Source organism: Paramormyrops kingsleyae, chromosome 10 (genome assembly GCF_048594095.1).
Source record: "Paramormyrops kingsleyae isolate MSU_618 chromosome 10, PKINGS_0.4, whole genome shotgun sequence".
Taxonomy (NCBI): Eukaryota; Metazoa; Chordata; class Actinopteri; order Osteoglossiformes; family Mormyridae; genus Paramormyrops; species Paramormyrops kingsleyae.
Genome location: NC_132806.1, coordinates 25,786,597 through 25,810,670, shown reverse-complemented (window position 1 = coordinate 25,810,670; position 24,074 = coordinate 25,786,597). Strand labels below are relative to the sequence as shown.

The 24,074-nt window shown below is 42.4% G+C and overlaps 3 protein-coding genes across 11 annotated transcripts in view; all 3 read right to left on the bottom strand.

The window, feature by feature from the left end:
- Positions 1-470: 470 nt before the first annotated feature.
- LOC111846312 (solute carrier family 25 member 53) lies at positions 471-3,342 on the bottom strand. 5 transcript variants are annotated; one of them, XM_023816374.2, is made up of 3 exons: positions 3,015-3,029; positions 2,327-2,450; positions 472-2,252 (listed from the first exon to the last, which is right to left on the bottom strand). In XM_023816374.2, exons 2-3 carry the CDS (start codon positions 2,399-2,401, stop codon positions 1,515-1,517), a joined length of 813 nt encoding a protein of 270 aa, XP_023672142.2. In that variant the 5' UTR covers positions 2,402-2,450; positions 3,015-3,029; the 3' UTR covers positions 472-1,514. The 5 variants fall into 5 exon arrangements, with proteins under 5 accessions (XP_023672140.2, XP_023672142.2, XP_023672141.2 ...); XM_023816372.2 differs by lacking the exon at positions 3,015-3,029 and having other exon boundaries at positions 471-2,255; positions 2,327-3,003; XM_023816373.2 differs by lacking the exon at positions 3,015-3,029 and having other exon boundaries at positions 2,327-3,003.
- Positions 3,343-5,714: 2,372 nt separating this feature from the next.
- On the bottom strand, positions 5,715-15,103 carry prps1b (phosphoribosyl pyrophosphate synthetase 1B). The gene is made up of 7 exons (XM_023816479.2): positions 14,736-15,103; positions 10,853-11,036; positions 10,227-10,325; positions 9,608-9,732; positions 7,412-7,585; positions 6,861-7,020; positions 5,715-6,672 (listed from the first exon to the last, which is right to left on the bottom strand). Exons 1-7 carry the CDS (start codon positions 14,855-14,857, stop codon positions 6,580-6,582), a joined length of 957 nt encoding a protein of 318 aa, XP_023672247.1. The 5' UTR covers positions 14,858-15,103; the 3' UTR covers positions 5,715-6,579.
- A 1,718-nt stretch (positions 15,104-16,821) lies between these two features.
- Positions 16,822-24,074, bottom strand: part of frmpd3 (FERM and PDZ domain containing 3) — a 107,741-nt gene continuing 100,488 nt past the window's right edge. For 4 of the 5 annotated variants that reach the window (XM_072717583.1, XM_023816472.2, XM_023816473.2 and 1 more), the window contains 2 exons: positions 22,419-23,270; positions 16,822-22,009 (listed from right to left, as the gene is read on the bottom strand). In XM_072717583.1, coding sequence (XP_072573684.1) covers positions 19,203-22,009; positions 22,419-23,270 — 3,659 coding nt within the window. In that variant the 3' untranslated portion in view covers positions 16,822-19,202. The remainder of the gene's footprint in view (positions 22,010-22,418; positions 23,271-24,074) is intronic. The other variant, XM_023816478.2, reaches the window with a different exon arrangement.

The window sequence follows — 24,074 nt, the reverse complement described above, 5'->3', positions numbered from 1 at the left end:
TAAAATAGTTAAGTGATACTGTGACAGTAATAGGACAGATGATACACAGTAGAGAACGTCGATTAAAAATCAACCCTGCTACTTTGCCACTACATGCAGCGCAGGATTCAGGCATATGCAAAGTACGCAGCTGCTTAGAGCAAATCAACAATGAACAAACAAATAAAACCATATACATCAAATTAAAATTGTTGCGTTGTGTTGGCAGAAACATGGCCGCCTCTAGCTATAGAATAAGCAGGTACCTACAGGGCCCCCAAATTACCTGTGTTGCGGAAGAAGTTTAATTTCCTTGGTATGGGGGGAGCCGGGACAACTGTAGCTTTGCCTAGGGCCCCTGTAAAAGTAGATTCGATCGGCTCTGCCCACCACACATACATACCTATGGTCAGGGGCGGATTAACGCACAGGCTAGATATGGCTTAAGCCTAGGGGCCCCACGTGTGCCAGCCTGCAAGGGGGCCCCCATTGGCGCGGAGGGGGGCGGGGTTGGGGGGCCCACAGACTACTGTAGCCTAGGGGCCTCTGTACATCTTAATCCGCCCCTGCCTATGGTACAGTTTGGTGATTCAGGGGGGTTCCTCACAACAAATTTTGCCAGCAAAGATTTCCTCTAAACTTGCCTTGTGTTTAAAGCGCTACGTTTATCCTATGTCTTAAAACTGTAAATAAATTATCCACTCCATATTTAGTCAATACAGGAAAATTGTATTTTATTTTTCAGGAAATATAACATGGCAAGAAGTTTAACACATTCAGGCTGTGTGTTACTATATATTCCAAATATGCATATAATTTACTACAAGAATTCCTGTGCCGCCAGTAGGTAGGCCTATGCAACTTCAATTCAAATAATTTTGTACAAAGTGCACAGTTTCTATAAAAAATTAAAAATGAACAAGTATCAAAAATCAAAACACGAGAGAATAGTTAAATAAATAAATAAATAACTTGCGCTAACACTGCCCTCTGGTGATAATATAGGGAATAACAGTAAACAGGGCATTTTTTTTTTTCAGATTTCCAGACATTCTTCTGATATGTAAAAGGTGTCCGGTATTACCCATTTTTTTTCTTAAGAAAACAATAATACTAAAGTAACACATAGCAACAAAATAATAAGACAGTAAACATAAGGCACCGAATGGCAAATACATATACAAAAAAACATTTACACCACAATAAGGATAGTTCTTTAAAAAGAAATTCATAATGCACATTTGAAATTGTAATCAGAAATTTCATAACTGGTCCAAAATCACAGTGAAACTACACTCTACTTCTTTCTGCTCTGCCATGTTTTTACATATACTCCTAGCAGTGGTAATGGCATGGATTGAGGAATTAAATAAAATAAGAAACACATATAACAAACTTTTAAAATACTGAAACGTGTATTGCCTTTTGAATTACCAGTCTAACTTAAAAACAAGTCTTTTCAAACCATTGAGAGATTGTCACATTGTCATACCTGAAGCAACAGAGACGAGAGTCATACATGGTGTGAGCAGACTTTACTTGGAATTGTTAGCTTTGAAAGTATGCCTTTCTAGGCTGTCGTAGATGGCTGTTGTAATGCCCCAGGTAAGGCAGGACCGAAAGATAACCAGGGAACCACCACGGTACAAGAGGGCGACGCTGTGCTGCCGAGAGTTCCACAGCATGACACCAGACTGCCACGCCCCACGCGGCCCTCCAACAACCTGGGCCTGTATGTTGGCCACCAGAACTGAGAGTGGGTACAGGGGCAAACTGATGATCATGGAGTTGAGAACACCTGACATAAAGGACGATGCACCTGGTGAAAGACCTTGCTGCCAGAGCATGCTCTGCACTGGATCCTTCAGCCCGAAGTAGAGGCTGCTACCAATTGCGTTGCGGATCATCGTGGGCATCAGGCCCCTGTAGAACCCGGATGACAGGCTCTCAGAACGAAACCGTGACAGCACACTCCGGAGTGTGGGCAGATTGCAGTCATTGCTGGAGTTCTGCATCACGTTCTGTACCCGCTCAAAGGGCGTGAAGACCAGGGCCTCCACCATACCTACACCAAGGCCTGCAAAAGCTGGCAAGAGGAGTGGGGGGATGAAATGCACATCTGAGAGCTGGTGCATGAACGTGTCTTGGAGGCCGAACAACAGTGTCCCCTGCAGCGTCTTCACCAGCAGCGGAGGCACCACCCCTCTGTAGAGCTTCCATGGACCTTCCCTATAAAGCTGAGCAATGGCCTCACGAACGAGGGTGCTGTGTATCTGCTGGCGGAATACGGTCTTGTAAACAGGAAATGTGACTAATGTTGTTACGGTGGATAGCAAGCTGGACGTACCACCATGCATGTAGCTGTGGAACCGCGCAATATGATCCTGAGTCGCACAGGGCACTTCATCCTTACATACTTCATGTCTGCTATTCATCTTCCTCCTTCCTTCTGAATGAGGCACACCAAAGCCCTGAAGAAGAAACAGAAATTCTATGCATCTTTACAAAGTTTACGGCGTTAGTGTCAGGAATTCCGGCATGGAACTCGAAGTAGTAATCTTGCGTCGTGACTATCAAAACAAAAGGCAAACACTGGCATTTGAATGGTTAGCCTTATAAATAAACGGCATTTTTAAATCCACGAAGCAAAATAAATGGTACTAAAAGAATATCACTCAACAAAGTGCGTATTTAGTTAAATAACCGCATGTTACACATTTCCTGCATTATTACATTATTTCCTGTTCTAGACGAATATCCGCACATCGAACCTCAACCAACTATTATAATCCACCATCGAACCTCAACCATTATAAAATAATAGTGTTCTTTTTTTCTAATTTATTGATACCGAGCTATTACAGGAAATAGAATTGAGAATGAAAATGGTTTAGCATTGAAATTGGGTCGGATCTATGTGTATCATTTAGATTTATTCCGCACTGCCAGAAAATGATCGAGTTAAGATAAATAAACAGTAAAATTCTTAGTTTGTAACCGTTTATCTTAGTTAAAGATTTAATTAATTTCTCTACCTCCTTTCACCCGTCTTCACTCTGCAATCGGTACTTAATGATAATTATTTATCCTGTGCCTAAAGACGTTTAAAAAACTGGTAGAAATATTCGATAAAAAAAAAAATTAAAAGAAAACGACAGTTCCGAAAATAGCAATTCAAAAGGAAATTTTCCAAATGCATAATATTTGCACCAGGTAGGTTTAAAATGTGCTGTCTGCAATTATACTTTCCTTGTCGTCGGTCATTGAAACGTAATCCCGCCCCTTCGTGAAATAACTATTGGACAGCGTGTTTCCGTTAGTTAAATTCTAACTGGCAGTTTCACCTGTCAATCAACCAGGCAGAAAACGATTTCCTTTGCGTTTCCAGCCTTAAACATCTATCTATCTTCCAGCAGATTATCTGGTAAAAGATTCTCATATCCCAGTATTCACTGTGAGAAATACAAATATGTACAAATATGTAGTCAGAAATTGGACATTGACCTGATATTGTCGGATATCTAGTGCTTAAGGTGTGTCCCCCTATACTGTCCCGTTATTCAATGAAACCGTTTCCAAATTAACATACAGTACTACCAGGAAAACTTCTTGCACAAAAAAGTTTTTTTGTGTGTGTAAATAATACAAAATATTATTTGAAAGGATCCGTCCGGTATTCAAATTCTCGTAACCTATGACGCGAAACCAGTTACAAAATTAAGAGGAGGGAGCAGGGGCGTTTCTACCTATTGTACAGATCAGGGGCTAAGTTCACCTGGGACTTGACATTTTTCGCTTTTGAAGGAAGATTGGCATCAAGGCTAAATACTCTGGGCTAGGCTTAAGATACTCGGGGCTATAGCCCCGACCTAACAACGCCCATGAGAGGTAGAGCAGCTTGCGGACCGGCGCAAAGAGAACAACTTTATGCTTAATTGTGGCTAAAACCAGAGATGGTTGTGGACCCCCAAGGCTCCTCCACCGCTTATTGTAGACAGGGTAAAACAAAAAATCATGTCCCTTGGCGTACACCTCACTGAGGGTCCTACCTGGAGCTTCAATGTTTGTATTCTAGTCAAGAAGCACAACAATGCTTGGACTTCGCGTATTTGTTCGCCATTGATGCTGCTAAAGTTTGATGTTCTGGTCTTGTGTAAAATGTATGCATGTGTGTGTGTATATATATGTGGATGTTCACATGCATATAGGTGTCTAAATAACTGACTTTAATCCTTTTATATTGGATGTAGGATTGATTGAGAGGTGTGAATGATGTTTTTTTATTTATTTTTACTTCATATTAAATTGCACCCTAACTCCAGAGAAACATTTCATCCATGTGGGGCGCGGTACGCAAATGTTCATGTGCACACATATTCTTATATGGTGAAATGATAATAGACAATTTTAAAAACAGCTCTCACGCATCTGGCGCGACACACTTTCAGACGCTCACGCAAGAAATCTTACATCAAATATTTTAAATTGGGCTAGTTTGCAAACTCTATAGACTATTTACAAGGCAATAAAACTGTTACATTCATGTGCATGTGTGTGCAGAATTGTCTCGAACTGAAAATTTCACTCCAGCCAGCAACCCTGGGGCTAATATGTGGGTAAATTGAAGGCTTACCTATGAATATAATGAAGGGGTATAGCATGAGTGATCTTGATTTTTCTGAAGTTTGAACACCCCGGTCTTGGTATAATTCTCATTGTTTTAAAAAAAAAAACCATTGCAAATTGCAGTGTGAATTTAGTTTCAGATGTAAAGAAACCAGAAAGAAGAACAGCATTTTGTTAGGATGCTGGTGACTTAGGTGTCGATGTTATGTGCCAAAAATTTGATCTGACAAGCATGTTACAATGAAAGACAGTAGAACAGTTATACTGCTAGCAATGTACTTGTTTTCATTGGAAACACTGAAATTAGTGAGTTCACAGATTTTAGCGCAAACACATCACCCACCCACTCAGTCAAGGTTACGACAGCCATAGAGATGCAAACTGGCAGTTGGATTTTAAGAATCACCTGAAGACAATGCCAGTTTACCAATTACTTACACGGTGATAATTTTGCTGAAGACTACGTAAGCCCCAGGATGTGACAGGAAACCCAAACAAATGGCAGATCGTATAAAAAGTTCCACGAGTACTGCTTACTGTTAACTTTCTGCTGTGGATTTAATATTAAGCGTTGGAACAACAGTGGTGTTTTATCAAAGGCATTACGCGTTTCCGGACAGCTGCCCAGGGAAAAAAAAAAAAAAGTGCACTACTCTCCTGAGAGGCCCTATTGCACGAGCTGCACCTTGCTTCAGTGACAGAGAATAAGTTCTTCACCGTGATTTTAATGAAGAGGTCTGGCCAAGTGTACAATATCCGGTCATGGCAGGGGAGGAACCAAAGCCAAATAAAATTCCCCGTATGAGAATCCCTCGGCATCCAATTACACCATGCATCTTTATGATTGCCCTCGACAACAAAAAACCTAGCCACATTTTTGTGTAATTCATCTGTCAGTTGCAGACACTGATGCTCCTTAAATCCATGAAGTAGTAGGAAGTAAGAGAAAATGGTTAAACAGGTAATGTATGCACCTTTGTGCACACACACACACATTCTGCAGTGCTGTAGTTCTGGTGTAGGTTTAATCACATAAGCCAAAAGAACAAAAAAAAAAAAAAAAACATTGCCCAACCTATAAACATCAGGTCCATAAATGCATTAGATACTTTCAAAAATTTGGATCAAATTTAATCTAGCACTTTCAAGTAAGAGGTGTGTGAGGGGCACAAACACGGAGTCATTCGCTTGGTTGATACTTTTATCCACGCAGAACACATGGAACTGCACACGGACAATGCTGCACATTCAGCAAATACCAAGAGGGGAGTCATTTGGGGGATGCAAGCGCAGACAGACGACCTCGTTTAGAAACAGTGAACTAAAATTAGCTTTCCAAAGAACTGACAAGTTAAAAAAAAAAAAAACAAACAAACAAAAAAGCAAACAGCTTGTTTATCAACAAAGCTGCTGCCTAGATAAACCAACTTGAAGGACTAGAGGCACGAGGGGGGGCTTGGAGGGGGTGTCTTTACAAAATTATACATCTTTACCATCCCCACACATGCATTGTGGAACTGCTTTCCAACCTGGCTTCGGCAGCACTGATACCTATGACACATTCATGTTCCGTTTACTGTGGAAAACTGCCTCTGGACAGACTAGTAGAGTAAGACTGAACTAGGTTACTTAAGTCAGCGTTTACTGTGCCCAACTGTCAAACACACTGACAGCCATTGTAACAAAATATATGGGGGGGGGGCTAACATGGAGCAAGCTGGAGGGAGGAGGAAGATGCCCCAGGTGGAGTCACAATGGCTGAGTAGAAATTAGACAGTCATTCCTCAGAACCACTGGACCCATGGCGTGGTGAATGCTGGGGTGCCGAGCAAGCCTGTGAAACATGGCTCTCCTTACAGGTAAAGGGGGGGGGGGGCAGCTTTGTAAGGCGTGGCAGGGTGAGCAGGGGTGGCCTGGGTCTAGGGCCCCTTCCTGTTTCTGCAGACAGGTATGGGGGCTCCTGGAGGGCAGCTGTTACAAGGGAACGTGGCTGAAGAGATAGGAGACAGACTCGCCATTGTGAGTCCTGCGAATGGCCTCAGCCAGAATCATGGAGATGTCAATCACCTGTAGGAGAACACATGCATGCTCTGGTCACATGACTGTTACATGAGTGATGTAATATCAGAAAAAAAGCAGGGTACGATACAAAGCCTGCAGAATACACAAGATACAGTTAGATCAGGAACAAGGAAGTGGCTTAACCTCTGTACCAAGGGAGGCCATGCTAGATGTCCTACTCCGAGACTGCTCACCTGTATCTTGGAACAGTGCTTCATCTTCTCTTCCTGTGGTATGGTGTTGGTGACCACCACAGCCTCGAAGCAGGCATTGTTGATGCGCGAGATGGCCGGGCCAGAGAAGATGCCATGGGTCAGGATGGCATACACCTTGGTAGCACCAGCTGACAGAAGTCTGAAGGTTGTAAAAACCACATGAATCACACAGCAGCTCAAACGGATTTGCAAAGCAAAACTAGCAGAAAGTACTTCTGACAGCTTTATTCAGGACGTGTCACCAAGAAATCAGTACATCACTGGCATGACAAAAAATTTAATGTTGGTTTAAATATGATGTCATTTTTGAAGCCGCGGTCCTGGTGGCTACAATGTGACCAAATGAGCCACTTCACCACAAAAATATGGAATGCTTCACAAACTTCCATTTAATTATTCATGACACCACGAATGCTCTAATTTAACAGCTACACAGTCTAGGTCAAGTGTCGGTCTTAAGTTCCGAGCTTTATATCAGCTACTGGGACAAGCACGCTAAGAGCATGAGACTGATGGCAGAGGGAGCTTACTTATCGGCAGCATGGCAGATTGTGCCGCAGGTGTCCGCCATATCATCCACCAGGATCGCAACTCGGTCCTTGACGTCCCCGACCAGAACCATGCGGTCCACTTCATTGGCTTTCTTCCTCTCTTTGTGGATGAGGGCGAAGTCCACGTTCAGGCGGTCGGCGATAGAGGTAACCCTGTGAAGAGATGGCTAAGGTTTTCACACGGAATATAGTTTTAGTTCAGCCCCATGCCCCCCAAAAACGTTTGTCCAAATGCTTTAGGCAAAATACTGAGCCGAGGATAGAGAAAAAACTGTATGGAAAACAGGCCACACAGTCACTGGGAGAAGAGTGCGGAATGTAACCTAGAGGGTGGCTGGCTGTCTACATATCACGGGTGTATACACAAAGATAGTCCTGCCACAGCTGGCATAAAGAAATCTGAAGAGCAAAACTACAACTCAATGGGAATCTGGCTATTCCAGATGGGGAGAAACTGAAGAGGAGGAGGAGGGAGCGTGGGAGAATCACACCAGCCAAAAACTCCCCAAACCTGGTTGAGGGTAGCTCTGGCTCAGATAACGACACTTTGGCAGGACTGGTCATCAACCACAAAACCATATCATATGCAAGTTAAAGTTTTTGAAACACTTCTGCAATTTTCATCTAAGGGCATGTACACGGAGTACAGTTAGTTTCGGAAATGCTCAGAGGCTTAAAACTTATAGGGCATACATTCAACGGCACAATGAATTCAGAGAGTACAAGGTCCCCCACATAAATACGGATTATGATTAGGAAGTCAGACATTCCTAACTCCCAAAATGATGCCCTCATGCTTTTTTTTCTGACGTATGACATCAGTGCAATATGAAATTCATCAAAAAAATATGTTACAGTTGTACAATTTGCACTTTGAAATGTGTGTGTGTGTTTTTTTCCGTGTGATGCTTCTAGCCACCCAGGAAGGTATCAGTAACTTTTAGGAGAACCGAAAAAAATCTCGTTAGTTTTTATTATGTTACTATTAATTTTCCTGTGTTCTAATGTCACACTGTTTTTTTGTTGAGCATATATACACCTACTACCTAGATAAATGGCTTTAAACATTTCCTTTGACTGCACAGTACTGTACACACACATGTAAAGGTGAGAGTGAAATTTGGTGTCTAAGGACATGCCCCCGGACTATTTTTAGGGGAGTCAAGGAGCTTGCTCGTGGGCCCAGCGACAACGTGGCTACTCTGCTGAGTAGGGGTGGGGAAAAGAAAATCGATTTTACAATTAATTGTGTTACTACCTTTGATAATTCAATACAGATTCAAAAAATACCTAGACCAACATTTGAATTTACACATGTACCCTTTGAAAATATCTTCTTATCATAAAGGGGGCACTATTTTGTCTCTGATCTATAGAGTGTACAGTTATTATCCTAAAAAAGGCAAAGTGAATTCCATTACGTTAGCCCCTGATGCTTAACAACTGCAGAAGGTGATTCTCTGACAGCAGCACCTTAAAGCAGATGTTTGGGAGCGGAGCAGAAGAAGGGTCAGCTGAGGAAGTTCAGAAATACCAGCATTTATATGATTCCTCACTACCTGGAACCAGTGTACCTAATGAAAGGGCATTCTCTACAGAGGGAGAGATCTATATTGCACAAAGCAGCTGATTCACGCCTGGACATGATAGCCAGCTCCTTCTTTGCATAAAAATCTTCCACTGCCTTAAAAATTAACAGGCTTCTGTGAATGCGTTTTGTTTCAAGTAGTGCTCAGAAGTTTCATTAATTCTTAGTTAGCGTGTGCTGAAAATTTATTATTTACAATTGATGATGTAAAGAAAAGGACCTAACAAGAACCTTGTCTGGTTAATTTCACATAGTAATGGACATTATGTGATAGCTAAAACACACCATTTTCTTTGCTGGTTAAAAAAAACCATTAACCTCGAACTTTGTTAATATTTGACATTAATCCATGTGATAAAGTAATTCTCAAAGAATTGTTCTAAAAAGATGATGTAGCAAATTCAAATTGGATTTAAATTCAATTGAACACTTGTGAATGGAAATCGGATAAAATTGTGAGGTCATGACTGATTCCCAGCCCTACTGCCAAGCACGGGATTCGAACCTGCGACCTTCCGACTACAGGAACAGAAGCCCAATCTGCTGAGCCACACACCACGCCGGTGGATTACTCTTGTCCAGCTCACCTTTTAGCACCTCCTGCATCTGGAGACACGATGGTGCAGTTCTTCCATTCAGGGATGTTCTCCTTGATCCACTTCAGCACGGCGGGTTCCGCGTACAGATTGTCCACAGGGATGTCGAAAAAGCCCTGCAAACGGCACGGCAGCCAGACGTCAGGAAGACACACGGCTTCTTGCCAAAATGGGGCTTCACGGTCCCGCTGGCAAACAGCCCCTAAATTCAGTCGTCAACCATTCATCCATCCATCTTCCTTAACTGCAGATCTAGTGCAGGATCAAAGTGTCCAGCATAATGGATTTAAAAACAAAAAAAAGCACATTAAGAACTTGAACTATTTTCAATAAGACTTACGAATGTATCAAGTTACTTTCTTTCCTTTAAAATGTTCTGTAGTACTATTTATACTGTTACTATTGCAGTTTCTATCAAACAATATAATTGCCTTGGGTATTTCAGCTTCAGAATTTAGCAAAGGAATCTGAATACTCTTATACTTAAAACAAGTTTAAAACAAGCGGTTCCAAACTTCACAAAGAGTTAAAGCTAGATACACCTGAATGTCCAGCTGTAGTGGCATCAGAATAAAGCTGGCATGCCCTTTCATTTCACTTCCATACCAACCTGTATCTGAGAAGCGTGCAGATCCATGGTGATAATGTGGTCGGCTCCAGAGACAGACAGCATGTTGGCCACCAGTTTAGCGGAGATGGGGGCGCGACTCTGAAAGGGTAGCAGACAGAGCCACCATTAAAGCCCCTCACTCATTCTGCCAAAAATGTATCAGAAAATAGTTGCATACAATGCCACTGCAGGCTGGTGTATCTGCATGATCAGGAGCACCATATGGGCTCATGGGAGTTTTACTTACACAAAATTGTTCTGAGGGCAGAAGGAAAAATGATTGGTTCAGAGAGGCAGATCCAAGCAACTAAAGGAGGTAGGACCAACCAATCAGATATATTGGCCCCACCTCCTTAAGTTGCTTGGTCCCACCTCTACGGTCTGATTGGTTCTCTCTCTGAACTATTAATTTTTCCTTCTCCCCTCAGAACATTTTTGCGCAAGTAAAATTCCCATGAGCAGCATGTGGAGGGAGGAAACAAAACAAAAAGATCTAGAACAGGAACCATGCCAACTTAAGAGACCACAACCAACCACATCTTTATAATCTGAAAGGGCAGGTCGGTTACAGTAAGCCAGCTAGGTGTGGTTAGTTAGGCAGCTGGGCAGACACCCTTTGCCCTCACCTTGTCCTTCTTGTCTTGTCGAGCGTAGGGGAAGCAGGGGATGACGGCGGTGACACGGGAGGCCGAGGCGATCTTGCAGGCATTGATCATGATCAGCAGCTCCATCAGGTTGTCGTTGATCTCGCCACAGCCACTCTGGACGATGTAGACATCCTCCCCGCGCACGCTCTCACCGATCTCCACGCTGGGGAGGGGGGGGGGGGGCACAGGACAGAGTCTCTCTTCAGATGGGAAGCTGACTTTATACCCAAGTTGTGGGGCGCTTAGCTAATGCCACTGTTTTTTTGTGGTGGAGCCAAAAACAAAACAGTTGACATGGGGGGTATCCAGCGAGTATGACATGCCCAAAAAACAAGGACAGCCTATCACCGGGCAATTAGTATTTAAAAGGGGAGCATCAGGATGCAAACAAACGTTTCACCAAAAGATGTTAAGGTATGAAGGGCTTCTGAAATGTCAAAGGCACCTGGCTTGTCAGACTCCCACTTGCATTTTGCCTCCACTACACATCACATTGCCACCTGATGGTTATTACACCATGTACATTTGTTTATTGCTGATACCGAACAAAATGCAACTGAACAGAGAATCTCACCTGTGCATCTCCTTTCCTAATCGGCTGTCTATCAGACTCGGCAAAAGGCACTGTGTCACTACCCGACCCATACCACGTGCCACGCCTGTGCATGAAAACACACTCAGAGATACATCTCAGTATCTCAAGGAGTCATTCTACTTGGAAAGCCTGCCCTGTAACCACTTTGGAAAAAGGTACATGAAAAAGGAGGGCCCATCCTGGATACACAACATTGTTAGATGGAAGTGGAACTCTCCAGGGAATGCGAGTCAGTCTGAATGGATGGGCACGCGCCATTCCAGAATAATTAGTGGAATTTCAGTAACAAATTCAAGAAAACAAGAACTAAAATGGGCATCAAAAAACAGACTTGGTTAATGGTTAATTAGCCATTCTTTGAATGACTATACTAAAATAATAATGCTCCATATTTAAAATACACAATCATACCATCAATGTTACATTCCCTCTTAAATCTCAAACTGCCCCCTTTCACAAATGAGACTTCACCTTATCCTACTGAAAGGCCGGTATGTATCTTTTGAAATGACACTGTCTTTTATAATGACAAAGGGTGCAAACAAACAATTCACCAAAGAATAAGGTGAAAAGAAGGGCTTCTCAAATGTCAAACGCACCTGTTTGTCACACTCCTCTTATACTTGCATTTTGCCTTCACTGCCATCACTCCCCCATCACATTTAAGGCTGTCGCTTCTGAGGTGGACTCTGAGAACAGGGTGGCGAACCAGCACATTGCTGTACAGTGACTATGCTGGATAATTTTGGCCAACAGGAAAAGCCAGTCTGGGCTAAAGCGATCCGGTCAGCATGGTGACAAGCACACACTGATATTACTGATTTCTACCTACAGCTTTCAGAGTGGCACAGTCCTGGAAAAGGCGCGGCGATCACATGACGGCATGGCAAACAGTCTGAAGTGCTCCTTTGGAAGCCAGCAACAGGCAATCAATCACACTAATTTATTTTGCTGGGGAAAGAAAGCTAGTCACTCCTTCTGTTATTAGCCTGCCGACTACCACAACTACCGTCGTTGAAAGTGGGGCCACCCACAACAGTCCAAGAAGCATAACCTGGCATTGTTTAACATGAATAGAAGATGAAGTTAGATGAATTAGATGAATGGCTATGCATGCTTTTGCATGACAACAGTTATAACATACCTATTGTCTAATCCCTAGTTTCTATAAATATGACACTGACATTAATATTAGGATCAGATATGTTTTATGGTGGAAAGTATTTTTTCCTACAGAGCTACAGTATTTTTCGCCACCCATTTTGCTGACCAGAATTTGGTCAGAAATTAAGAGCCCACTGTCCCTTCAACAGGGAAAAACACAAAACTGATACAAGTCAATTATATAACATTTTACCCAACGAGCCAGTGATAAACAATCACACTAGCTAAAATAAAGCTCCATATTTAAAATACACAATCATACCATTAGTGTTATGCTCTTAAAATTCAAACTGCCCCCTTTAACTAATGAAACTTCACCTTATCCTTCTGAAAGACCGTTACGTATCCTTTGAAATTATACTGTCTTTTTTAATGGCACAGGGCAGCCACCGAGTTTACACACGGTCCTGTCTATCCATAGCCAGAGGCAGAAACACAGAAATTGGATCTACCATGACGGCCACACCAGCATGCCACACACCCACTGGCTTTGGCTACTGCAAAAATGACTATTTATTAAACAGTCTTCACGGCCAACCTTCCACAGCCTGCACTGACATAGCAGTGCCTCTCTATCCACCGAAACCTTTCCCGTTCAGGTTTATATGTGGACTAGTAACCTGCACCAACGCAAGAGCAGCCGAGTCTGAATCAAAGCAGCCCGTGACCTATGGGGGCATCAGAGGTCAACACCTAACCATGTGACCTACACTGTCAAACATCACACTCATGCAAGAGATCGAATAGCAGCTGTCATGTAAAGTCAGTAATCTTATTTCAATATTGTGGGCACAGTTTACACTGATGCAGTTTCAATCCTGAATTAGACAACTTACAAAACACACACCTATGATTAACAAATATAGGCACGTGAGAGATCTACAGCTTTTATTCAACTTTCATGCTAACAACACATGAAAATATATACTGTGTAACTTCAATCTCACTTTAAGTCTCACACAAAACCAATTCCAAGGTAGAACTGCAAATTTCTTACTGTGGGGCAGATAAATTAACAAAACTTACATGCAGAGCACACATTTTCATGATGAACCATTATTCAGCCATAGATAATTCATTATAATAATTAATTATTGGGAGACACTGTAAATTCACATATTTTTTGTTGGAAAAGGGTGAATGGCAATATTTTACAGCTATATTCTGAGTACAGCCAATCACCTAAGTAACCAAGAATGTTTTATTAATGTTTAATGCACCTAATTATAATGTGGCACTAATCTATGCCCAACAAGTACTAACAAATGTCAAAGTTACAATCCATCTTTATTTTCAACTCAGATGGAAGATGTTAAGTTCTGACAAAGAAATGAGCTTCAAATTACAGAAATAACCATCCCAACCAGGAACAGGAAAGAATAAATGTCTAAGGATTCGAAGAAACTCAGCTGTAAGTAAAAAAAATGCGTTTAATCGTATACATGTGCAGGCATGAATAATCGAGGGTTAGTGAACAATAGAGAAATTATAGACATAGCGGGTGTGCTAATTTATAACTAAATATACCAGTCCTCGCCCCACCGTTACATTTATCATGACTTTCACTCGATATCTTAAGTTGCAGTAATGTTTTAATTTAAAAGATATTTTAAAGGAAATTTTTATTCGAGTGGAATTGTCCCAATACAGGAGATATAGTTGTCTCACCAAAGCACGCTCAAGTTTCCCTTTAATACTACAATATATAATAATAATACGTCATTGTAAGCACTAGCTTAAATGAGTCATACAGGTTTCAATAATTTAATATTTTCTAAGAAACTATTAGGATATAATATTCATGCGGACCCAAGGCCTGTATAGCCAAACGAAGCCAATCCGATCATTAATAGAAATATGAGGTTGAATTGTTTTCGTCGCATATTTTCCGATATATAATCGGTGGGCCAACTGTTAGCGCTTAATTTCGGGACACCAATGCCTTGTTAACTACAAGGCCCACAATGCCCCCGAACTAAACTGCCCGTAGATACAGCGCATGTGGTTTAGCTAAACCCTCATGTTGCACAAATCGTTACCCTTCAGCGTGGCTGTTTAGCCGAACACGTGGTCATCCGCATCGCAAAACAAAAATGCACTCACCAGGTCTCTTGGTTACTAAATTTTTTGGTGACGACTTTTCCCAACTCGAGTCCCAGGCGATCAGCGATCTTTTGAGACAGGTCTTGGTGAGAGCTTCCGCTGAAAATCTTTATGTTCGGCATGTCTGGCCGTTCAAGTGAGCTGGCTTCTTCAGGAGTCAAACGAGAATTTCAACCTAAGTCGAAGTCCGACCGAGATGTGTTGTTTGATGAACTGGAGACGAAAACCAGATATCTGCCCCTTAATTTGCTTACATTTAGAAATGTGTAACGCCGCACTAGCTACACACCACACTCTACCTCTCCTCCATCGTAACCTGCGCGCGCTTCCCCTCGGTGGCGCGCGGCATCACTTTTTGGCACGCCCCTCGGCGCGTATACGTCACGCTGGCTCTTCCTTCAGCCGCGAGCGCGACGTCTTACGTTCTATTGGACCTAGTCGTATCACGAGGTCTCAGTTCGTATTACTGATTAGTCAGCATTCGGTGCTATTGGTTCTTATTTCTTGGGTTGTCCGTTATGTTACGGCTTGCTAAGAGACGGCAATCAAGGAGTATCGCACTGAAATTATCAATTTATTTTTTTCGTTTTTAAAACAAATTCCTGTTTATGTCCTAAGCACAAATACCACAAGCAGTAAGTTCAGCTCTGTCGCAGGAAGCTCATTTACAGGGTTGCGTGTATCCGATATAAAACATCACGTGTTTGTCATTGTTATCACTGAATTTGATATTTCTAGCGAAATGGCCTTGCGTCTTCTATAGCTATTATAGCTGACCCTTGACTGATCATATATTCCATCGCACACAAATCCATCGCAGACACAAATCCATCGCAGAACCATTAGGTGTTCCTGTTTAGCTTTACTGAACAACATGTTATTATTGTAACTCGAGAAGTACATATTATACTCAGATATATGTTTTACTACAAATAACGTAAGCCGAGAAACAATGTGTATATCGATCTTCATATATATATATTTTTTAAAAAAAAACTAGGCAGTTTGGGATTTGCACGCCGGCTTGATCATGAAATTTCCGCGGCAGTTTGAAAAAGGAATCTAACAATGAAAATATAACCTGGAATGTATGGCATATATTCAGGACTTTTGTTTTTACTAACATACGTTTTACTTTGTGTTATTTTCTACAATGTTGAGAACTAAAGAACTAAATAACTTGTAACCTGTAGATTGTAATTATGACGGGGCACTGATTATGTATACTGGGGTGAATTGCCTAATCTGTGGCCTGTACTACGAAGCGGGGTTACTGGCTTATCGGGGTAACTTGTCGGATTTAACGAACCACAGTTTAAATGGACTTCATACAGTATATATTCGTTCACTTACATTTTGCCCAGACTACCTTAAATCCGACAAGTTACCCCGATAAGCCAGTAACCTCGTTTCGTAGTACAGGCCACTGGAGATAACCACATTAATGAGTATAATGATGTGCAGTATCTTATGAAATGACTGACGTTGTATTGTATTATCCTGTATCTTGAAGCACTTGGCATCTTTATTCTGCATCAGAACCTCTTGTATTTTATACTATTGTTTATTAACTTGTTATAAAGTGATTTTAGAGGCTGCTGAAGTTACCGACATTATTATTTGCATTAGTCTTATTTTATAGGCAGGGATTTTATGTTACGTGTTTTATTTTTTTATGTGTTGTGCTGTGATTGGTTGTTTTGGCATGAACAAGTGCACTGAGAGAAATTCCTAATAAGTAAGTTATATGGCAAAAAAAGTACTGCATCTTGAAAATTTCGTATGTGACTTTATTAATTACCCCACCCAAAGTTTAGCTGTGGATATGTTTTAACATAGCAGACCTTGAGATCTGAAATGCTTTAATCATTCTAAATTAATGCGAAAATGTATTTTTAAAAATACTTAACGAGATATTACTGAGCTGGAATAGTATGCTTTTCTGTAAGTCAAAACAAATACGATAGTGAAATAGAATCAGCGAAGTGCTTAGGTATGCTTTAAGTAAATCCAGGAGTTTCTTCAAAAGTGTTTCACATGATCAGTATTTTTTGAAACGTTTAAGTATTTTAATATATAAACTGAGTGTGTGGACTTTTACACTTTATTGCTTTTAAAACATGAAACACATTTTACAGACATAAGAGTATAATGAAGACAGTCACTGACACAAATAATTCAAAAAGTCTTACGTAACACAAAAAACATACACAAGTGAATGAAACAGACATTCATAGTTTAAGAACGTAAGTAAACAATGTGTGTAACCCAAAATATTCCGAAAAATGTGACCGTCAAAATATTTGATAAATAAAATTTTCCATTAAATAAGATCAACAGTATGCTTAAAATTAGAGTAGGTTACAAAAATAAATATGGCCCATGCTTTACTTTTATTGGTATATAGGCTTTAAAATATAACTAACTGTTCATGTCTATGATACATAACTACTATAAATATTTTCATATTGTGATTTTTTTTCTTCTACAAAACAGTGAAGCCTTTTGATAAATCTTCACACTTCTACTTTTAAATATTCTAAAACTTTTCTTTCACAAATATCCCATTTGATTTTACAATATCGTACAAGTTAATAATATCCTCAGAGAATTTTAAAAAGGAAAGAAAATACAGTGCCATTTCGAAACACCGGTCTCTATGTGGTTCTCAGATTTGTTTTCATGTAACCACAGCATTATCACTAAAACAAGGCCGTCGGGCATGTAATCGCAAACCCATTGCTGGAGCAGACAAGGACAAATATGTGCCTTCAGCAGTGGGATCCAGAAACTGTCTATATTATGGACATCGTAGGAAAAGAAACAGATGAACAATGTTGTGACAGATAGAGGTGAGTAAACATGGCATGGAATGGATGCTGTCGGGATGTGGGTGTTTCCCCGGAGCCGCTAAATCATTGTGGCTTGGTCCTGAAAGCAGCAGGATGTTGGTCAGGATTTAGTGAGTCTTACACCAGCCAAGTGTCTCAAAGGAGAGAACAGTAGCAGACAGAAATGTTGAGACAGAGAACAGGTGTTTGTTTTATTAAAATACAATAAAAAACTACTTTGTTGGGATTTTTTTTTTAAATATCTCCAAGAATTCACAATGGATAACTGATACATAATTTAAAAAAAACGTCATATCCAATAGCTCAAGGGGCAGGACCTCATGGAGATGTTTACTGTGGCAGTGAAGAAGAACAAACTCTTACAATACAAAATTATTATTTTTTTTAACATGAATATAGGGCTTGAGGATTATTTGGAAAAGAACCTAACCCTCTATGCTATGTTAGAAAAACACAGTAGTTGAAAAAGACAGAGTAGCTGTGCATGATATGTCATTATAAACTAATTTTTGTGTATATGAGGGAAAATTTGAGAAGCTTTCTTAGCCTTGGAAAGCCTTTCCACTGGAATGTGTCAGCAGTTGCACTGGATGAGGTGTCACGTTAGCGCCACAGATGAACATCTGTTTATGTGCCCTTTCAACTGACAAGCTGAAGTGTAACGTGGACTGTAAGCATTACCTCACTAAATTGCTCATGGAGAGACTGTACTGCCACCAGGAAGTAGCACCTGTCCTGGCTGATGTAAATGAGGCATGGGTTTGGGTCTCTGCTACATTATCTGCCCTGAGCAGGTTTGCCTTATCCGTGTTTCCATTCCACATTTGTGGGTGACTGTGCATGGTTGAGACACAGAAACCCAACCGTAACGTGTGGCAATTTTCATGATACAACTTCCAAAGACTATGAAAATGGTACATTTTAGAGTTGCACTTAAGAAGTTGTTAAGATGTCCAATGTAGTCTGCATTGTATCATAACAATCAAACAGTACACAAACAAACACATCACCTGACCAGTCAATGCCAAACATTTTATACAACCAGCTACTTAACATTTTCTCTAGAGGAGTTTGTTTCTTAGTGCATATTAAATAGAAGGGCTTTAATCAGAATTATCATGATTATTGTAATAATCATCAATATGATCATCATCATAATAAGATATACTTTACTGAACACAAAATTGTACTTCTCTGGAAAAAAAAACAATAAAATCCTTAGCCAGGCTGATATAAAGACTTTTCCAGTTGTTAGCCGAAGGGCAAGGGTTTATTTCCTTCAGCCAGTCGTGCATGTAGCTCTGTCCATAGTGCCCAGAATCTTAGAGTAGAATGTCTCCAGTTCTCCCTTTCCCATATATACGGTTATACTTGGTGGGTGGTTATTTTTCTTATAATGCCTTTGTAAACATGTGAAAGTAGCAATTGTATTGCAGTGCTGAAGATGGAATAATTCATGTGGAGTTCACAGGACTAAATGTAAACAGCAAAGAGGGGGTTGGCCAGGGCAAAGTACCCACATTATATCTGACTGCAGTAGTCCAGTGTCTCGGAAAATGTCAGACAAAGATAAAGATGGGCCTTCAATTCTGAAGCCTTGGTTTGAGCTTGGGTTTCATTTAGTGCTCAGGCTGTTGATGGGACGGTTGAGAGAGCCCATATTTGCTGCAGGGTTGCCAGGTAGAGGGCTGCTGCTTTTGGTGGGCAGGCTGCTTGAGTGGCCCATCGACTCCTCTGCAGCACGCAGGAGCAGAGTGTAGTTGACTGCCACCTCCTCCACCTTGCGCAGCAGCTGCAGTCTCTGTGTCTCAGACCGCACGCCTCTGACTAGCTGGATGAAGGACTGTGTCAAACTGCAAAGCACTTGAAAGCTGGCAGTAACAGCGCTCAGCATTCGCGTGGGGGATTTCTCTACACCTGCTACTCGCCGGCACGATGCCCGAAACTCCTTGAAACGCAAGGCTAGCTCTTGTTTGTATTCGGCCAATTGAGGGGCTTGCAGGCGAAGCTCATCCTCAGCCTGTGGGCTGCTTGCACACTGTCGCAGGATGGCAAGCAACTCGTTAGCATCAAGCTGTGCAGTCAAGAACCCATCTGGTAGGGAAAATGTCTTACCCTGCAAGGCTTTTACTCGTGATAGGCTTGCCTCCAGGCTACCACAGGCTCGCAAATCAATCTCGTGGCTTTGGGGATCCTCCACTTCCACCTCCCCACTACAGTCCTCTGCATCAAGCACCTGCAGTGTTTTGCTGACCACAGGCATGGCATGGCTGTCCAACTGCATGCCTGGTAGTACTTGCAAGGGAATGGAGTAGGAAAGCTCGTCTTTCTCACTGTTCTCATCAGTTGTATCACACTTACGGTAGCAAAAGCAGAAAGAACAGCACTTCTGTCTGTCATCGTTATCCTCACTTGGCAACCCTAGCACTACCTCATTAGCCTCCACTCGGTCTTCCTTCAGCAGCTCTTCCTCTTGAATGGAGAACACACCTTTTCTTTTTCCGTCCCCAGCATGAGTATAAGATGGTTCCACTGGAGTTGGGAGCCTGAGTCCAGTTGCTCTGACTCGCTCCATTTCCTTCTCAAGGCTTTTGGATTTGACTTTCTTGACTTCAGCATAGAGTGGTGCACATTCATTGCTGTCTGCCTCTCCAATGCTGTATCGCCTCTGAAGCTTCATATAATGTGGAGCTGCTATGCACTCTGAATGTGAAGTACAGGTAGGTAGACAGGAGACTGGCTTTCCTTGGGGTTCTCGAGACTCAAGACTTGTTGAGCGGATTCGAGTGGTCTTTATCTCTAAAGTTTGAGGTCTTTTCGCTCCCTCAAGTTGAGATGCTTTTTTGGGTCCTTCTGGTGATGTTTTATGGATGGTAGGTGGGGTTTTAGACACAGTCCTTTCTCTTCCTCTGCGTTCAAGAGCAGATCCAACAGGTGTATCGGGCAGTCGGATTCCTCTGCACAACCTCTTGCAGTCACAGCTTCGTCTCTGTTCCCTAGACACACCAGGAACCTTTTGCACAGGACTAGAGCGAAGCTGGCAAGCACAAGATGTGCCCACAGGAACTAGAGATGGTCCCTGGGGAAGAAACTCTGCCTGTGCTGCTTTTGGCTTTAACAGTTCCTCTAAAAATTCCAGCTCATATTGACGTACCTTCTGCAGTTGTGCCTGCCGCTCATCTGTCTCACGCCTCAGCCGTGCTGGAAAAGTTGCTGACAGTAAGTTCCTGAAGCTCAGGAACGGAGCACTACGTTGGGTCTTAGCCTTGTTATTGCCCTGTTTCTTGCAATCCATGGCAGGAATTGTTGCTGCCTTATCCGCATAACTAGTGGCTTTTGATGTTTCAACAAGCACAGGTACGGTTTTGGTGACTTTTTGTGTCTCATTTGAAACTTTGCTCTGAGAATTCTCTGTCTTGATCTCTGGTATCTCTTTGTGCCCTGTCTTTTTTGGGGGAAGTGGGGAACACTTGGGTGGAGCTAAAAGGGTAGACTTTGTCTGTGAATGTTCTGGGCCTTGTGTTGTACTCTCTTTGCTGCTGGCTAGCTGTAAACTTTTGGCTTTAGCACGAAGGCGCTCATCATCAGTTGGAGATGAAGAATGGAACACTACTACCTTATGAGCTTGTGGGTCTTTTGCTCGCAGTGGAACACTAGGCTTTGGCTGTATTGGGCATGTGCAGAACAAGTCATCATCTGATAAGAGATCCTTGGAACTTGAAGGTTTACTAGTTTTACTCGAGACAGTCTGATTTTCTTGACTTCCTGGGTGGCTATTGGTAGAATTTGCTCCATCCACAGGCAAAAGAATAGGTAAGGCTTTGTTGGTAGATTCTGGACTAGGAGTTTTTGGGGCCTTCCCCTTGACATCCCCCTTGACAGCAGGCTTTGGACTCAACCGTTCCTTTTTTGGGCTTAATGACCCCTGATCATTGCTGATTGATTTTTTTTCACCTTGTTCAAAAACTTTTAGTTCTCTAGAGGCCTGTGAGGAGCAATCAGCTGACAAAACTTGGGGAGGCACTAGCTTGGACTTCCCTGTGTCTTCTACACTAGTTTGGGGTTGTGTCTGGACTGGATCCACAGTAATGCTGGGAACTGTAGTCTCTTGACTTGGAATAACTCTTAGTTGGGTAGCCTTGCTGAGGATGACAGATTTAGGGGGCCCTCCAGCACGCAGCTGACTCACAGAAAAGGTACCTCCTCCAAGAGCCTGAGCAGAGCATCCAGGGATGGCTAGGGGGAAGTCACGGCGCCCAAAGAGACGATCCTTGTTGATGTGGTGAGCCAGCAGGTAGGCTTGATTCTGATGCTGCTTCATTGCAGACACCATCTCTGAGACATCTGTTAGCTCTGAAGAGTTGGTCTCATGTCCAGAATCTAGCGAGGACTCTGGGGTGATTGCTGCCAGCACGATCAGCCCTGCAGAGAGTGAAGCATAAACCAAAGTCAAGTTTACTAAAATGCTAATCCATATCCCGAGCTAACAGTATTAAGAGTGCAGTTCCATGCTAAATGAAATGCCCTTCAAAGTTCTTTTACTCATTTTATACATTTATATACCGAAGAATAAAGTAATGCATAAAACAGGAATTTATATAATCATTATTAATAATTAAAATAATCATGGTATGAAGTTGCATGTTGTACCCTTTAATCCTACAGAAACATAACACGTTGTCACAAATAGCAATAGGAAATCAAGTCAAATCTAGGATACAAGAATGGTCATTGTCCTTTATGAACTACATTCGTAATTAGGAAAGGACCAGTTTTAGGGCTAATCTAGGGGTTCTTCATGGAGGCCATGGAAATTATGACAGCTGTCCACCTGCTGTCTGTGGGGCTGGCTGATGGTGGGGATAGTCCTCAGATGCAGCTAAAGCCTCCAGTGCCTGTAGGGTGGATACCAGTGCATCGTCTAGTTCCTGGGCATGATCTCGCACTGTCCGTGTGGCTACATTGTCAATTAGAGTCACAGGCACCTCTTCCTGAGCTTCTACTGCCAGTGCTTGACCCTGGGCTTTGCGCCCCCTATTGGGATCGTCCTCATCTGAGCTGTTGTCACGGAATCCTGGTGGTGGTGCAGCAATTGCAGGAGGAGGCGGTTGGAGTTTTCCCCCTCCTTCCTCCATCTCCTCATCTTCTTCGTTTCCTGGTGGGGGTAAGGACATGAGGTCCACAGCTCCCCCATCACGGGAGGCGCATGCATTAGAGCATCGCTGCACAGCAGATGACTGAGACCCACCATTTACTGCCACAACACCCTCTGCTGCTGCCTTTAATCTGGCCTTACAAGAATCACAGAAGAACCGTCCATGGCGCTGGGAAGCTTCCAGTGTGTTGGCCCGGCCTCTACACTCCGAATTGCTGTGCTCGACTGCCACAGGTTCTGCAATGGACTCAGTGCTCTTGAGTGTTGGGTCAGATTTGGTGCGTGGTCGGCTTTCCTCTTGGAAGATAATGTTCTCATTGAAGTCCACTTCCTCTTCTGCCTGCATTTGGAGCTCCTGGAGCTGCTTCTGCTCTTTGAGATGCAGGTGACACAGACCCAGGTGCTGTGAGTGTGGTGGGCTAGCTGGCCTTCTGGAGGACTCCCTAGGGATACCCTCCCTCTCTTCCCGTCGGCTGCTGCTCGACATTGAGGGGACCAGCTGGGGTAGCGTGTGAGGACTTCTGTAATCTAAAGACAGAGTTATCATAAAAGTTGAAATGTAGAGAACCACACAGTGAGAGGAGTTTTTCCAGACAGTCAAACTCTCTACAAATGTTGGATGATAGTTTTTGGGATGAATGTTGAGCTCAGCTTTGTGGGCTGGAGAAAATGAGCCCGAACGTCCTCTCAGGCAGGCTCAAGCACACAAAAGCAGAGTTGTGGAAAGGCCAAGCCAGTATCATGAACTGAAGCAGGATCCCGTGGTCACTGTCTCAGAAGTCAGCAAAAAATTAGCTATCCAGCAGTAGATGTGACATTACACAAAGTTATATTGAACAGATCCAGGGATGCTGATTTAGAACATGATGATCAACAAGTGAATCAGAGGTGGTCTCTTGAAGAGACTGAGCCAAAATGGAGATGAGACAGTTCCAGGCAGGAGAAGCACAGAGCACTATGAATGGTGGTTCCAGGATGACTTGTTAACATGAGTCAATGGAGCTGGTCCAGTTGCGAATGATGTCGTAGATGAGAATCCAGGTAGCTGGGGCACACATTTAAGCCATCACATGATGACTGATATGCTTTGATGAATGAATCTTGGCTTAGATTCTGTAGAACACTGACCGCAAGCCTGCATAAACCTTGCTAAAAGCCCCCAGGAACTGGTAATTTGGTATCATGAAGTGGTCTAGTTTTATGTCAGTGCAGCACCTGCAGTTTCTAAATTTTTAGTCAGCATTATAGATGAGAAGTTTTTCTTTTACTTAAAATGTCCTGTCAACAAAATAAAGCTTCTTCTTTTTTAACAAAAGAACAAGCAGATTACTT